Genomic DNA, 15,351 nt, shown 5'->3' with positions numbered 1-15,351 from the left:
CATCTGTTCCTCTGCTATGTAGCTTTTGATTATTTGCAATAACGATCTCTTTTGATTCATCGTTTGAACATTTGGAAAACCAATCATCTCTCATGCTCATGTGCGTCGTACAGCCTGAATCAATATACGAACTATTTCTGTCAAAATTGCCAATTGCAAAACTTGCTGCTAACAACAGCTTGTCCTCTTCAGTCTTCTCAGAGAGGTTCTTCATATCCTGTTTCTTCTTTTCTTTCTTTAGTTGAGGACATTTTGGCTTGATATGACCTTTTTTTCCACATTTGTAACAGGTTATTTGCCTTTTTTGACTAGCTTCTTTTACTGGGTTTTTCGCAGCAAATGCAGCATCGTTGTTAGTATCCCTCTCTGTACTTATTCTTCGATAGTCTTCCGATAATAATCTTGCTTTTACCATTTCACTAGACAATCTTTCATGAGTGGCTTCCATTCCCATTACCAATGAATCAAATTCTGCAGGAAGACCTCCTAGTAAAAGCATCGCAACTTCTTCGTCATTTACCTTGTGCCCAATATCCGCAAGCTGTTGCACTAGTGAAACCAATCCACTGACATAATCATCCATGGATTTAAAGTCTTCATATTTGGTTCGAAGCAGTCTACGTAAGAGACTGCTTATCTTCGGCATAAACTTTTGCCTTCAAATGCCGCTTGTAGGTTATCCCACGCTTGCTTTGACGTATTTGCTTCTCTCACATAGGCATAACATGCAGATTGAACGTTTAGACAAATCTTTGCAAGAGCTCTTTGATCTCGGATTGCATCATTATCTGCACCTAAGACGCAGTTCCAAAGTCTATCCATAATTAAGGACATCTTCATTGCAAATTTCCAGTTGTTATAATTCTTGGCACCTTCTAACCTTTTTAGTGTATATCCACTACCGACAACAATAGAAGATTGAGACGTATTTTCCGAATTCATTTTTAGTATAAATAACTATCTGAATATATATCGAAAAACTTCCCAACCTCAAAATATCCTTTGGGCAGTAATACACGCAACTTGACTTCGCAGGTGACTTCCGAACTTTTATTACAAATCTAAATGCACCTGGGCCCATAACCTGATAAGATATGAGGTGTGATCCAAATAATAAAGGCCAGAATTACAATGAAATTACGAACTCTTGTTCTAATGTGTTACCTCTTAACAATACAGCGGATAAAGAGAAAGACTCGACCAGAGTATCGATTATGAATATCGAACAGAATATCAAATTGAGTATCGAAAGTAAAGACACAAATATGACGCTTATCTCAAAAACCAAAAATAAACTTATGTAGACTTAGTAATGTCTGATTACTCTTCAATATATAACTAACACATTTTAATAAATGGTACTATTTTGTCTTTAATATAAATGCCTTTATTTCCCATTGCCTTTGGTTCAACGGACAATCTAATAGGAGCTCTTGCCTTAAGGCCATTGCACGTAACAAAGTTTTAGTCATAATCGTAAGGCCGTAAGAAAATAGATCAATCACAGTCGATTATTCTCCTTGAGCTCGAAGAATATAATCGAGTCTATTTTCTTACGGCCTTACGATTAAGACTAAAAATTTGTTACGTGCAATGGCCTTTAGGCGACTAGCGCCTGAAAATATCTGTTTCGCGGGTCTCCTTATACATATACCAGTCCGTGCCGAACCTTGAATTTGAGAAAATGCATGAACGATGCGACGTCTAGCGGCGTCGATGCGAATTGCTGGTAATACAGTTACCGCGCGGGCGTGATGATGATGCATGTACCACGGTGGCGCGAACCGCCACATTTACCTACCATTGACGAATTTCTATTACAATTCACACTGAACAACATTGGCTGAAGGTAGAAAAATTCCATACAAATTTTATCCTTCATGAGTCATTGGCAGTTTCCATTACGCCTGTATAGAAAAGGTTGTCATTCGAATCTTGCCATTGCGTTTCCATTTATCTTATTGCCACTCAATATTTTCCATTTACTTTTCCATATAATTCGCATTGCAAGTTCCATACACAAGTTTTAACCTTCATAAGCCATTAGCAGTTTCCATTACGCCTGTATGGAAAAAGTTGTCATTCGAATCTTGCCATTGCGTTTCCATTCATCTTATTGCCACTCAATATTTTCCATTACCTTTCCATATAATTTGCATTGCAACTGTAGGGCAACCATACATTCCCACTGACCGCCATTGAGCACTCAAGGGCACATTTTCATAAGGGCATTTTCCAATAATAAAAGTAGGCTGCGGTCCACTTAATGCTACAAATGCTTTGAAACGTTCTTCTTTTCCTTCTTTTTTTATTGAAAGAAGAAGAAGAGTGCTTCGAAGCATTTGTAGCGTCAAGTGGACCGTAGCCGTAAACGCCTATTAAATGCTTAACAGAGGATCTATAAATGTTTTAAAGAGCTCTCAGCAAACGTCATATGTCGTGTAAACGCTGTGCAAACTCTCAAAAACGCTATGTACAAACGCCTTTCAAACGCTGCAGTGTGCAAATTTTTGCTTTATGAAATCTTTACTGACCGTTTCCAAACTCTCAACGAACTCCCGGAAATGCTCACGTAAACGCCAAAGAAACGTTCAAAAAACTTCTCTTTTTCGCCAGGGTTAGCAACATAAGATATTACTTAAGACGGTCTTGAAATATAAGTAATAAGAAGAGAAATAGGATCGTAACGATAAACAATCAATTTAGTAACAAAGCCATGCGATCCAAGCCTAGGTCTTTTTGGCAGCACCATATTGGTTTCTGTATGCATATATATTATATATATATGTATACATATATAAATTTTCCAAACCACTGCGCGCCGATTAAATTTTCGGACTTAAAACAGTAATTGTTAGAATTAAAAACCCCTTTTCACCCGGAATTAAATCGACTCGATTTAATTATCTAAAAACTGTAAAGAAATTTATTGCGAAAAATATTACCTCAGCCAGGGTTCGAACCTGGAACCTCCCTCATTCCGTGTAGGGCGTCGTACCAATTCGACCACCGAGGCATGTGGTAATATTCTTCGCAATAACCGGTTAATAATAGTTTGAAACGTCTTTTTCAAGCGACGTAAATAAATAATAAGAAAAGAAATAGGATCGTAACAATAAACAATCAATTTAGTAACAAAGCCATGCGATCCTTGGCTGTCTATTGGCTGTCTATTGTAATTATACATATATAGCTCAGCAGCCAACGGAAATATTCAAACATAATATAACAACTCTATTGTTTATAACTATGTCTCAAAGAATTTAACCAAAACCTTTAACTAATATTAATTTTTAGTAGAATAATTGTTTTTTGCTTGCTCTATTAGGATATTCAATCGCTCTATTCGTATAATTAATTTTGTATAATACTTTAGCATTTTTATTGAAAAATTAACAAATTAATGGCTGGAGCACAAACTTTTGCGTAATGCATAATGTATTAGACAATATGTGTGCCAACTATTGGCTTAAAATTGATTTTAATTAATTTTCAATTATTGTATAGTTTTCCAAACTTTAAAAAGTTTTTTCCAAATTTCTCCAAATAATTTTCAAACGATTGGAAAAGATAATTATAAATAATTTTTAATTAGTTTGTCAACTATACGTCGGTCTGTCCAACTCTGTCGTTGGTCTCGTAGAGGCTTTGTTAGTCAGTCATTATGTCTCCTCTCGATTTGGAACCGTGTCGGGCCGCTGTGGTGAACCCAGAAGAGGTTTGGGCTGGCGAGGAACGGGAGGAAACTACCCCCCCCCCGGTCTTAGTTGTGCCCGAAAGGACGGAAACTTCGGGCCTTGGTCGAGGTCGCGTTCGTTTTATGGCCGGTATGCGGGAGTTCTTGGTTCAGCGTGGCTAACCTGTTGTGCCTGATACCATGATTTTGTTCTTGATGCTCGTCCAACTTCGTACTCGTTTGATGGCTGGTCTGGGGCATGGTGCTCCCCATTGTGATTAATCGTAAGATTTTGTTTATTTCTATTACTATGTTGTCATTATGCTATGTCTTGCTTCTGGTGAGTTCCTTAGTAATGCCTTTTGCTTATGCTTCCTCTCTCTGCATTTTTAGTTTTTGATAAAGGTCTTTAAACGATTGGCGTGGACGCGTAACGTCTTTCGTTTAATCTTAATTGTATAATTTACGTTGTTGTGTTTCTCGACAATTACGTACGGTCCAATCCATTGAGACTCGAGTTTTTTCGATCGTCCGCGTCGTACTGTCTCGTCATGTAATAGTACCTTGTCGCCTACCCTAAACGTTTCTTTGATAGTCTTTTTGTCAAACTGCTGTTTCGCTTTCACTTTTTCTTGCTTAGTAATCTTAGTATGTTCTCTTGCGACTTGATTTGTTGCGCAAATTTGTTCTCGAAGTTCCTGCGCGTAATCCTCGTATGAGTACGTTAGTTTTGGGGGCTTTGACAATGCTGTCGGTAGGTTAGCTCGATGTCCATAGACTAATTCAAATGGCGTGAATCCTGTCGTCGTATGAGGCGTTGTGTTATAGGTAAACATCGCATAGGGTATCCATTCATCCCAATCGGTTTGATCTTTGTTTATATAATGCCTCAGGTATTTCGCTAAAGTGCGATGCGATCTTTCCAACGCTCCGTTACTTTCCGGGTGGTATGCTGTCGTCTGAATCTTTTCGATTTTTAGTAGTTTGCACGTATTCTTAAACATTTCACTTGTGAAATTCATGCTTGATCCGTGAGAATTTTCTCCGGTATCCCGTGTTCCAAGACCACTTTCGTAACGAAAGCTTTGGCGACTGTATTTGTCTCCTGGTTTTCCACCGGTATCGCCTTGCTGAATTTTGTTAGGTTGTCTTGAAATGTCAGGATATATTTATTTCCACTATTTGTGATAGTCAGTAGGCTTACAATATCGAGCGCGCATTTCTCGAATGGTCGCTCGGGTTCATTTTGGCATTTTCGTTTTCCTGCTCAGTTTATTTTTCTGGCAGTGCTCGCATTTGCTTATGTATGCTTCCACATTTTTTGTTATCCTACTCCAGTTGTGCTGTAACCGGATCCGGTTCAACGTACGCGTGACTCCTTGGTGTCCTCCTGTAGGTGAGTCGTGATATTCGTACAATATTTGCTGCTTTTCCTCTTCCGAATATTCTCTCTGGGCGTCATCTTCTTGCTGCGTTGTATTTATCGCTGATGCCTCCGCTATCGGGTTTCAGCTTAGCGCGTCGGCGTTCACATTATTTTTTCCGGCTTTGTGTACGATCTCGTAGTCGTATTCCTCCAGTTTGAGCCTCCATCTTATTAGTCTCGAGCCTGGATCGGTTACATTGAATAGCCAAATCAGTGGCTTATGGTCGGTTATTATTTTGAATTTGATGTCGTTCACCTTTCTAAAATCTATCACGACTCAAAATCTGATTCTGCCAGACGCGTCTGGTTTAACAATTATTATAGGCGCGTTCAATTGGCTTGCGCTGGGGCAAATTATTCTGTCGTCCAGCATTTTCTGAATTTGCTTCTTTACTTTGGCTTTATGCTTCTCCGGTAACCGATACGGTCTCACGTTCACTGGCGCGCTATCGGGTCGCGTATTTATTTCATGTTTTATTGCCGTAGTCGCGCTCAGCTTATCTCCGTCTAAATAAAATACGTCGCAAAATTCGTTGCAGATTTGTTCTACTTCTTTTTGCTCTTCATTGTTTAAATGCTCGGTCTGTAATTGTTCGCGTAATTTTTCGCGTCGCGCGGTAATGGATTCGCGTTCCTCGGTCGCGTGTAATGTGAGCACGTCGGCAGAGTCATTCTGCGGCATGTCTTCTAACGTTACGTGTGGTGTGAGTATCTCGACCGGCTTGTCCGTCACGTTTAGTATGTTTATTGAACATTTAAATTCAACGGGTTTTACCAGGCAGTGTCCTATGAAAACTCCTGGGGCAGGTTCGCCGCTTTAAATGATACCTACTCGGTTGTGATCAGTGACTGCTTCTATGATGATATCGGCCTTGTGTTTCGTCAGGAAATCGTTTCCAAGTATCCCTTCGTACCCGATCGGGAAATCGTCTTTCACTACATACATAGTGTAGCGTATCGTTTTGCTCCCAAGGTCCACTGTTGGTGTCCGGTTACGCCGATCAGCGCTAATTTTTCTTTATGCACCATCGTTTTTTCTTTTAGATTACCGGCCTACTTTAATTAATGTCAGGGTCGCGCCTGAATAGTAGATTCATTTTTCCTTTCTCCGTCTCTTGGATGGGCAGAGTTATCATGTCCAACGGGCCTACTTTATGCTTCCCCGTTTCAATACTCCACGGCGGTGCGTGCCTTATTCTTTCTGGGCCGCTCTTCCTCTTCGCTGCTTCTGTCGGAGAACGTTTCGTCGCTCGTTTCTCGCGACTTATTTTTTCTCACCGTGCTTACGATCGTCTGTTTCGTGGCGTCCCTTTTCGGTTGGCGCGGTCGCTCTGTTTTTGGTCGCCCGTTCAACGACCAACACTCATCTCGCTTATGACCTGCCTTCTTGCAGTAGGTGCACTCTATCACGGAGAAAATTGTTACGGTTGTTATCACTGCATAATTGAGAGTTTAGTTCCATTGCGCGCGCAAAAGAATTTCTGCATAGAATAAAGTGGATTTGATAAGGATGTTTTAACTTTAAGGCCTATCTACATAAGATGCAGAACGCAAATCGCAAGCACACACACAGTCTACATGTCAATCTAAACTCTTTGTGTATAGAGGTTAGATTGACATGTAGACTGTGCGTGTGTCTTGCAACTCGCGTTCTGCGTCTTAAGTAGATAGGCCTTTATAAATATACTTTTTTCATAAATATATATTTATACGAACACAAAATTTCGTAATGAGCCGACACTGATTTCTGACATTCACCCGACATTATAAGAAATATTATATCATATATCCAATTCAAAATTTTATTACTCTTTTTAAACTGAATTTGCTTCTTAAGATGATTTTCGAAAAATTATATATTTGCGCTGGTTGACATATGTAGACTATATATAACACTTACATTAAATTAAGAAGTAGTCTACCACGTAAGGAAGTTGGCTCACGATCCAGAGGTCCCGAGTTCAAATCCCACCAAGGGTGTGTTTTTTTCAAATGCGAGAAAATATTTATAATCATAGACTGCATCTTAAGAAACAACTTTAGTTAAAAAATAGTAATAAAATTTCGAAATAAATAATTTTTTTTTGTCGGGTGAATATTTGTTCATTATGGTTGTAACATCCATATATTATGGTTGCAACATCCATATAGTAGCTACCCTCACTAAAGTTAGGGCAACCATATGGAAACCATATGGAAACCATAGGTTCCAGAGTACTAGTTTCCATAACCCTTTTGTATGGATGGGCGAAAATTAACAGCATTATTCTGTTGTAGCAACCGTAACTTTTTCTCCGTGATCGTGTGTTTATGCCGCCGGGCTTGTCTGCTCTCGGCAGCGAGAATTTGTTTGCTTGCCGGTTCGTACGGCAATCTCGCTCGTAATGGCCGGTCTTTCCACATTTGTGGCATCGCACGGTCGCGTTTCCCGTATTTCGCGCGTTTTTCTGATTAAATTTGTTTCGGTTTACCGGTTGTGCGTTCCGCGGGGAGGGGCCTCTAACTTTTTCCTCAGCGCTGGTGCCGGTTATTGCCTCCTGTAGGCTTTGATACCGTTGTGCTCGGACCAGCATCTTTATATCGTCGTGCAGTCCGATCTGGTAATTGTGGAGGGCCTGCACTTTTATGCTATCGAGAAAGTAGATAAAACAATAAGAGATCTACCTCGGGAGCTCCGAGGGGGGGGTGAGGGGCGGGGGGGGAAGACGCCGGGGGGGACGACTTGATAGCGAGGGGTCTGCCGGGGGGGGACGACTTGTTGGCGAGGGGGAGCGGGGGGGGGGGGGGGACGACTTGTTGGCGAGGAGGAGCGGGGAGGGGGGGGCAACTTGGTGGCGAGGGTCAGCCGGGGCGGGGGGGACGACTTGTTGGTGAGGGGGAGCGGGGGGGGGGGTCGGCGAGCGTGTCGGGACATGTTTATTAAATATTAATAAACATATCGCATTGACAAGGGGTACCGCCGGGGGGGAGGGTCGTCACTTTATCGGCGCGGGGGTATTACAAAAGCGCCGTCCTCTCGTTCGCGTTCTCTCTCGCGCGCGTTCTCTCTCGCTCCCGTTCGCGTTATCTCTCCCTCGCGCGCTCGCTCCCGGTCCCCGTTCGCGTTATCTCTTTCTCGCGCGCGGTCTCTCTCTCGCTCTTCAATTTTTAGGTAAAAAAAAAAAAAAATACCTTAATTTTGACGAGGGGGGGCTCCATGGCCGCGGCCCACCGACATCCGTCTCAATGCTGCCGCCAGTGCCTCCCGTGGATTTTGGCGGCCAGGGCGGTTGACGGGAGGAGGAGGAGGAGAACCCGCGATGTGCACAATTTCAGCCTCGCCGAACACCAGTTCGTCCGCCAATCTCTCGTCCTCTGACGTTGGGCGATACGCGAGACCCTGCGCGAGGGAATCGGCGTAAGACTGCGCCCGCCCGCGTCCGACAGCCGGGAGGACGAGAGCGTTCCTCAGCGCTCGCCCGCGTGAAATCCCGGGTGGCGTGCCCACTTGAGCTGTTGGGAGCAGGGGCGCGGGTGGCTGACGCGGGGGAGCAGCGGACCTCTCCTCTCGAATGTCACTTATTTGTGCCCGCCCGCGTCCGACAGCCGGGAGGCCGAGAGCGTTCCTCAGCGCTCGCCCGCGTGAAATCCCGGGTGGCGTGCCCACCTGAGTTGTTGGGAGCCGGGGCGCGGGTGGCTGACGCGGGGGAGCAGCGGACCTCTCTTCTTCACTATCACTATCACTATCACTACTGTTCTCTAAATTGTCAATATCGATATCGGAATTGAAAAATTCCCCGATACTAACGTTTAACACACGCCGCCCCGGGGGGAAAAGCCGGCCGCGTCCAACACCGAGCGTCCGCGGGATACGCGGGAAACGCGGGAGACGCGGGAGAGCAGCGGGCCTCTCCTCCTGATCACCAGCACCCACAAAGTCCTCGAAATCAAAATCGTTAGGATCGTTTAAAATTTCACTGATTTTTACGTATTTCGCGTTATACGGAGGAAGATCGTATGGAGGCATTACAAAAAATAATTTTAAAAATCACAAAAAAATGCGGACTCGTCGCGCACTGCTCTGCGACTGCAGTCAGAATGCTACTTTTTTTCCGTCGTGAGTAGTGATGTCAATAAGAGTTCTAGGCGAGGATCTCAGGGGGGGATAGTATTATTATAAACAGATGTCATTTCACACTACAAAAGCGAGCGTCGCCGGAGCATGGCTTCATAGTTTACGATAGGACGGCTCGAGTGTTTCGAGTCGAACGTCGCATATACTGCTCGAATGATAATGCGTGTGAAGAAATTAAGTCATGATTTATATTTTAAAAAATACATTTTTTTATTCTTCTTCTTTTACATATTTTTTGTTTTTACGTACTACGGTAGCGCACTAAAAAATAAAGAGAAACAATGAAAAACGCCGGAAAAAAAAAGTTGGCCTGGGAGTCTCTCGGAGACCCCCGCTGTGCACGTATACCGCCGCAATGTCCTCTTCAGACATGTCTTTTTAGGGCAATTTATTGAGGTTTTTTTGGTGAACATGTGGGTCACAGGTTCACTGGATCACGTTTTTTTGCGGCGCCATTCGATTATGACGTTGCGCGTTATTTCTTTTTTTCCTTCTTTTCTTCGTCTTCCTCTCGAAAAGGACCGTCTTCTCGTTCGCGTTCTCTCTCGCTCCCGTCCCCCGTTTGCGTTCTCTCTCGCGCGCGTTCTCTCTCGCTCCCGTCCCCCGTTTGCGTTCTCTCTCGCGCGCAGTTTCTCTCTCGCTCCCGTCCCCCGTTTGCGTTCTCTCTCGCGCGCGTTCTCTCTCGCTCCCGTCCCCCGTTTGCGTTCTCTCTCGCGCGCGTTCTCTCTCGCTCCCGGCCCCCGTTCGCGCGTTTCTTTTCATTATAATAAATAATTGAGAGAAGGAAAGATAATTTTAGATACAGTGATATGCATTTTAATATATATATACATTTATTTCTCATGTAATGCATCGTGTACAATATTATCTGCAGCATACGCCAACAGTTCACAATCAATAATTGAATTCTTATCATAAAATTCACGCAAGATTCTAACTGCGTTACATTTATCGGTGATACAATTTTGGCGTAAAATAATTACAAATTGTTTAAATTTTTCACTTACGCCATGAACATTTTGACACAGTTGAAAATACACATTCTCGACGCAATGTTCTAGTTCGAACAAGAAGAGTACGGTTGACGGTTTCATGTACAAGCTGGTGTCGCACGAGGCAAATTTTACAATATCTGCGTCGCGTATTTTAACGAGTTCGAGATCTCGAAACGCTAGCGATGATGGTCCTGCATGCGATGGTGACCGCACGAGTTGCTGAATATCCGCACGTCTTTCGATGAACGTCACCCACGTTGCATGAGGCAGAATTATTCGATTGCCTCGGTTATCGCCAATATGTATATCCACAGAGGACATAGGTCCCACGTTGATCCCAATATCCAAATATTTATAAGCTGTTGCTGTCAATGCGTATCGTCTGCCTAGTATACGAACCGCGCGACGCTCCAACGAAATGCTATAGAAAAAAATAATGAGATTACTTTCAAAATAATACAATTCGCAAAAAAAGATATAAAAAAATATAAAGCTCTATAAATTATACAAAACTTACTTGTTTTCACACGTTGGAGTTTCAACATCGGGAATCGGCACGTAATAATTCATACGTCTACTGCCACTGCTGTTACCGCCGTTGCTTCCTTCAGCGGAATACATTCTTTCTCTCGGTTATGAGAAGTGAACACCGTTCGCACAAGCAGTCGATACGAGACTAGTCGTATAAAAAATTAATCGAATATACGCGGCAACTTACAAAACTATGATGAAGGAGGGGGGAGGGGGATTAATGTTTCTGGAACGCCCAATTAGCGCTCTGAATTTTAGGAGAAGGGATTAAGGTAAGATGTTTTTTTCTTTATTAAGACGTATATCCCCAAGCAGCATTTTTCGGTTAACTTTCCGACTAAGAACTACTTTTCTACTAATCACAACGTTGTAAGCGGTTCAAAAAAGTTATAAAATGTAACTTATAATTACTAACGTTTTTTGGACGTTGTCTAAACGTTAAAATTACGACGTGCTTTTTTTATCACTTTCCCAACGTCAAATTCAAAACAGTTTAAGTTCTATTACCCGACGTTAAGATATTTAACGTTCGCCTGACGTTATACTCTGCACTACACTTTTCGAGCGACTTCAATACGTAATTCCCAACGTAAACCAACGTTTTGTTATCAAACGTTGTAAAACGCTAACGTTGTGAAACGTCGCCTGTGGTCATTTCTGACTGACGTTAAGAAATCGCGAGAAATGGTAACAAATTCTGCCTAAAAAAAATGTAGAGCAGATTACTGCTGCGTCAAGCGGGCATCGTCGACGGCAATTCGCGGCGTCGTGCGTGAGCTACGAGGACTATGCGACGAATGTTGACGATCCACGGCCGAACCGGTCCATCTCATCTCACGCGGTTATCGTCGCGTCGTCGGGAAACAACGCGCGCGCGCCGCGCGGTTCACAGCTCGAGAGCGCGTTCGCTCGGCTGCACGGCTGCCATAACCATGCTCTAGATCACCATATAGATGGTATTGCATAGGTCGGATTTGGTTAAGATATACGACTCATTCGCAAATCTAGTATAGAATTTTCAACTAATTAATACTTTATCGACATGTTAAGTCAGTTTGGCGACCTTGTTAAGACTTTTAGTCAATATAGGTACAATTTTGCCTACAGTGATATACTACTTAGTTTGGAAAAGTCGGAAAAAGTTAATTATTTTATACGAAAAGACAAATTTTAGTAGAATTTATCGCACCTTTTACTACGTAAAGTTTGATATAGTGTGGAACGCTGACTTCGCCATTTTCATTCCTCAAAGAGGAAGGCAAATAATCCGCCATTTTCCAGTATATTTAGATTTAAATTTTTTAACGCACTTTATTAACAATTTAAAGCATTTATATAATATCTGTTGTTAAAGTTTTGACAACATATTTATCTTAAAAGTAATTTTGATGAAAAAAAATTAAAATCTACACTTTGGAAAATTTTAGTTATTTATTAGAATATTTAGTAAATTGGAATATTTTAGAAAGGATTCGTCTAATTTTGACCTATCATTTTCACATTTATCAATAAAGTGGGTTTTGTTATACAATTTCAGTGCTGGGTTCGTGTATTTATGGCAAAATTACAATAGTATCAAAGACTGCGCAAACTATATTTTTCCTATAAAGCCATTTTATTTGTGCCAAATTGATAAGTACGTATTATGATATATTTATTACACCAATGCCGTCATATGGTTTGAAAGGAAGCACAAAAACTACACCTTAAATGTACGTTATGAAAAAATAACCTCAGGTCAAGCAGAGTGTACAAAATCAAAGTTTACATACCAACGTTAAAACTGGTGAAAAAAATGTAACTTCAATTTAACTTATATAAGTCGGATTCCAACGTTGGTACAACCTAAATTTGATTCCCCAAGTTAGTGCAAAAGAGGGTTGAAACGACATAGCAAAAACGTTGGATACCAACGTTAAGTGTGTTTATCTTAACGTCGGGCGGACGTCAAAATGCTGCTTGGGTCCCCCCTCCCCCCTCCACATGACATCAACCGCGAAACATGTTCAAACATGTTCGTCTAAAACTGATATCGAAGCTATCGAGTTAGAATTCGTCACGATACCTACTTATTCTTTAGTTTTTGTACACTATCGATTAATAGGGGAAAAGGAAATAAAACATTGTAAAATTTACACATACATATAAAATTTATTTTTTAAAAAGATGATAATTCTTTCTGGCGTTTCGACCACCAGTTAAATATTTTTAATACATTTTGCAACGCGCAATTCTTAACGTGTTTTCCACATCGCATAGTATTGGTAGCATCTAGAATATTTAAAGATTCGATATCTTCGTAATCCGCATCCAGAGTCTCGATGTTTAGGTTTCTCGCTTTATTCTCAAGCAGATCCACCAGCCATTCTCGTTTCTGGCATCCCTTGACGTACACGAGAGTCGGCATCTTGTCGTCATCGTCGTCGTCGTCGTCGTCGTCGTCGTCCTTTTCCTCACCGAGCACGGCCGATGTAATTAAACGCTTCACCTTGCTGTACGGCACGTTTCCGTCTTCCCATCGTAATCCATGGTGATTGCGAATCAACCAGGAAGCGCACGATTTGTCGGATTTTGTGAGGAGATTCCACGGCATGGGGCATGTAAAGATGTAATGCGCCAGAACGGCCCCGTTTTTCAGCACCGCCGCCTCCTTTACGACAAATTTCATCCCGACGACGAAACCTTGCAGGTCGACGAACGTTGGTGCGGACATGAAGAGATATCTCTCTTTCTTCGATGCGTGAATCGAGAGGAATGACGCGCGTTTCGCGACACTCTGATTTTTATATCCTGCTCCCCTTTTTCCCCTCGCATAAATTTGTATCGGGGGTTAAAGAGAGACAAAATTTTCGTCGACGTTGCCGCGAACACTCAGACTATTTTGCGCACTACGTTGGTCAACGGATTGTACTCGATCACGCGATCGTGTATGATGAGACAGTACGCGGAGGTATTCGGCGGTACGTTCTCCATGCAATCGAATTCTAGTCTGACATCCACGGTGGCGTTTTTGACGGATTCGTTTTGTCGAGAGCAATCGATGATCACGAACGGGCCGTTACGTAGAAAAGTCGAAACGGTGAGACTCGGCTCGAGATATTCGTATCCGTAATAGCCCTTGCAGAAACGCGCGTACATATCGTACAGAATCGCCCATCTGTGTTTACCAAAGTCCAAATTCAAATCGTCGTACGGATAGACTTCCGAGTTTAGGTAGAGTTTCACGTTGGTCAATTTGCAGTCGTCGAATCGGCTCGTGTCCGCGGACATGACGTTCTTCCGACCCGTTTGCAGAGCGAAGACGACGTATCGCGGTTTCTCGAGCTGAGTCGCGGTTTTAATGGCCCACGAGTGCTTGGTCGTGTTCTGCAACAGGGGATACTCGTACAGATCCCACGAACGGAAACCCATACTTAGATATCGTCCGTTTTCCAAGGTGCGCAGCATCGACAGCTTGTTGACCTCGCTCAATACCACGTGAGGCATTCGCCACTGTATCTTGACGAGTTTGACAGTAGGCTCCAACGCGAGACTTCCCATCAGACAATTGTTGTCGGTGCGCGATCGTATCAAGATTAATTCGTGACGAGCGTTGATCACCACGCGTTTGTAATCCTCGCAAAATCCCAGTAACAGGTTGAGCGGTACGCAGAAATTGAAGTATCCGTTCGCGTTATTATGCGGTTCCCAGCCCGCGTTTCGCAGGATCACGCTTCTGTCGGACGATACCGTTACGTAGTTTTTGAGCGTGCTGGTTATTCCTACGTTTCTGCAATGATCAATCTCCACACCGTCGAGCTCGTATCGAATTTCATCGAACATGAACGCGACGCAATTATTCCCCAATACCACGTCATCGGCTTGGCCGGCTGCTCGGGTCACCGTCAATGTTCCTTCGACGTAGAGAAAACTTTCGCACGGCAACGTATACAGATCCTGCTGTTGTATGGGTATTCGTATTTCGTCGCTATACTCGAACGTTGTGTTGGCGTACGGGTTGTACGTGTGAGTCTCGATCTTGACGATGCGATCGTCAAAGACCGGCTCGCCTCCGATGTTAAGAATTTCAGTCATCGTTCAGATGTTTCGTACCGCGAATCCCAGAGATTGTAAAAATTTAACGTTCGATGCGTTGAGCTTCTTTCTCGTCTCTGTTTTCGTCTCAGTTTTAACGCTACCGAATGTCGATTTGATGATATCGTCGATCGTCGCAGTCGTAAAGATATTCTTATTTGTCGCGTGCTCCGAGTCGTTCAACACGAGCATGTCACACGTCGCGCGTTATCGCTGTAGCCGTCGTACGTGCAATCTGACGGTGATCTCTTCTCCTCGAAAATCGAGCAATCGTCCGTCTTGATCCGTGACGCGTATCGTTAGATCCGTAACGCTTCGCGCGATGATCGGCAGATAAATGATCTGCGCCGGCGTTTCCGATATCTTATATCCCGGTGGTACGCTCGGTGAAAATTCGTGTATCGTGTGAACGCGTTTGCCGTTGCTGTACGCACCCGCGGTTACGTTACACTCCACGCGGATAATGTTTACGTTGATAATATTAATCGACGCGTCCGACTCGTACCACTGTCTCGGCTGCAATATACGCTTCGAC

The 15,351-nt window shown here is 43.0% G+C and overlaps 1 protein-coding gene and 1 long non-coding RNA gene across 2 annotated transcripts; both read right to left on the bottom strand.

Moving 5' to 3' along the window:
- Positions 1 to 10,026: 10,026 nt before the first annotated feature.
- Positions 10,027 to 12,317, bottom strand: LOC143896467 (uncharacterized). Its single transcript, XR_013256660.1, has 2 exons — positions 10,729 to 12,317; positions 10,027 to 10,632 (listed from the first exon to the last, which is right to left on the bottom strand). It is a non-coding gene; the product is annotated as an uncharacterized LOC143896467 (long non-coding RNA).
- Positions 12,318 to 13,613: 1,296 nt separating this feature from the next.
- On the bottom strand, positions 13,614 to 14,816 carry LOC143896472 (uncharacterized). The gene is made up of 2 exons (XM_077404374.1): positions 14,346 to 14,816; positions 13,614 to 14,234 (listed from the first exon to the last, which is right to left on the bottom strand). The coding sequence occupies exons 1-2, from the start codon at positions 14,814 to 14,816 to the stop codon at positions 13,614 to 13,616; spliced, it is 1,092 nt and encodes a 363-aa protein (XP_077260500.1).
- Positions 14,817 to 15,351: the final 535 nt, after the last annotated feature.

The sequence above is a fragment of the Temnothorax americanus genome, unplaced genomic scaffold, assembly GCF_048541705.1.
Source record: "Temnothorax americanus isolate GAGA-0224 unplaced genomic scaffold, ASM4854170v1 Scaffold185, whole genome shotgun sequence".
Taxonomy (NCBI): Eukaryota; Metazoa; Arthropoda; class Insecta; order Hymenoptera; family Formicidae; genus Temnothorax; species Temnothorax americanus.
The sequence above is the reverse complement of the archived record's forward strand: the minus strand, read 5'-3'. Positions and strand labels throughout refer to the sequence as shown.

Coding starts and splice junctions, on each gene's coding strand:
- LOC143896472 (XM_077404374.1), bottom strand. CDS start 14,816: ATGACTGAAATTCTTAACATCGGAGGCGAGCCGGTCTTTGACGATCGC. Junction 14,235..14,345: donor TTTGCGAGGATTACAAACGC/GTGGTGATCAAC, acceptor GTCAAGATACAG/TGGCGAATGCCTCACGTGGT.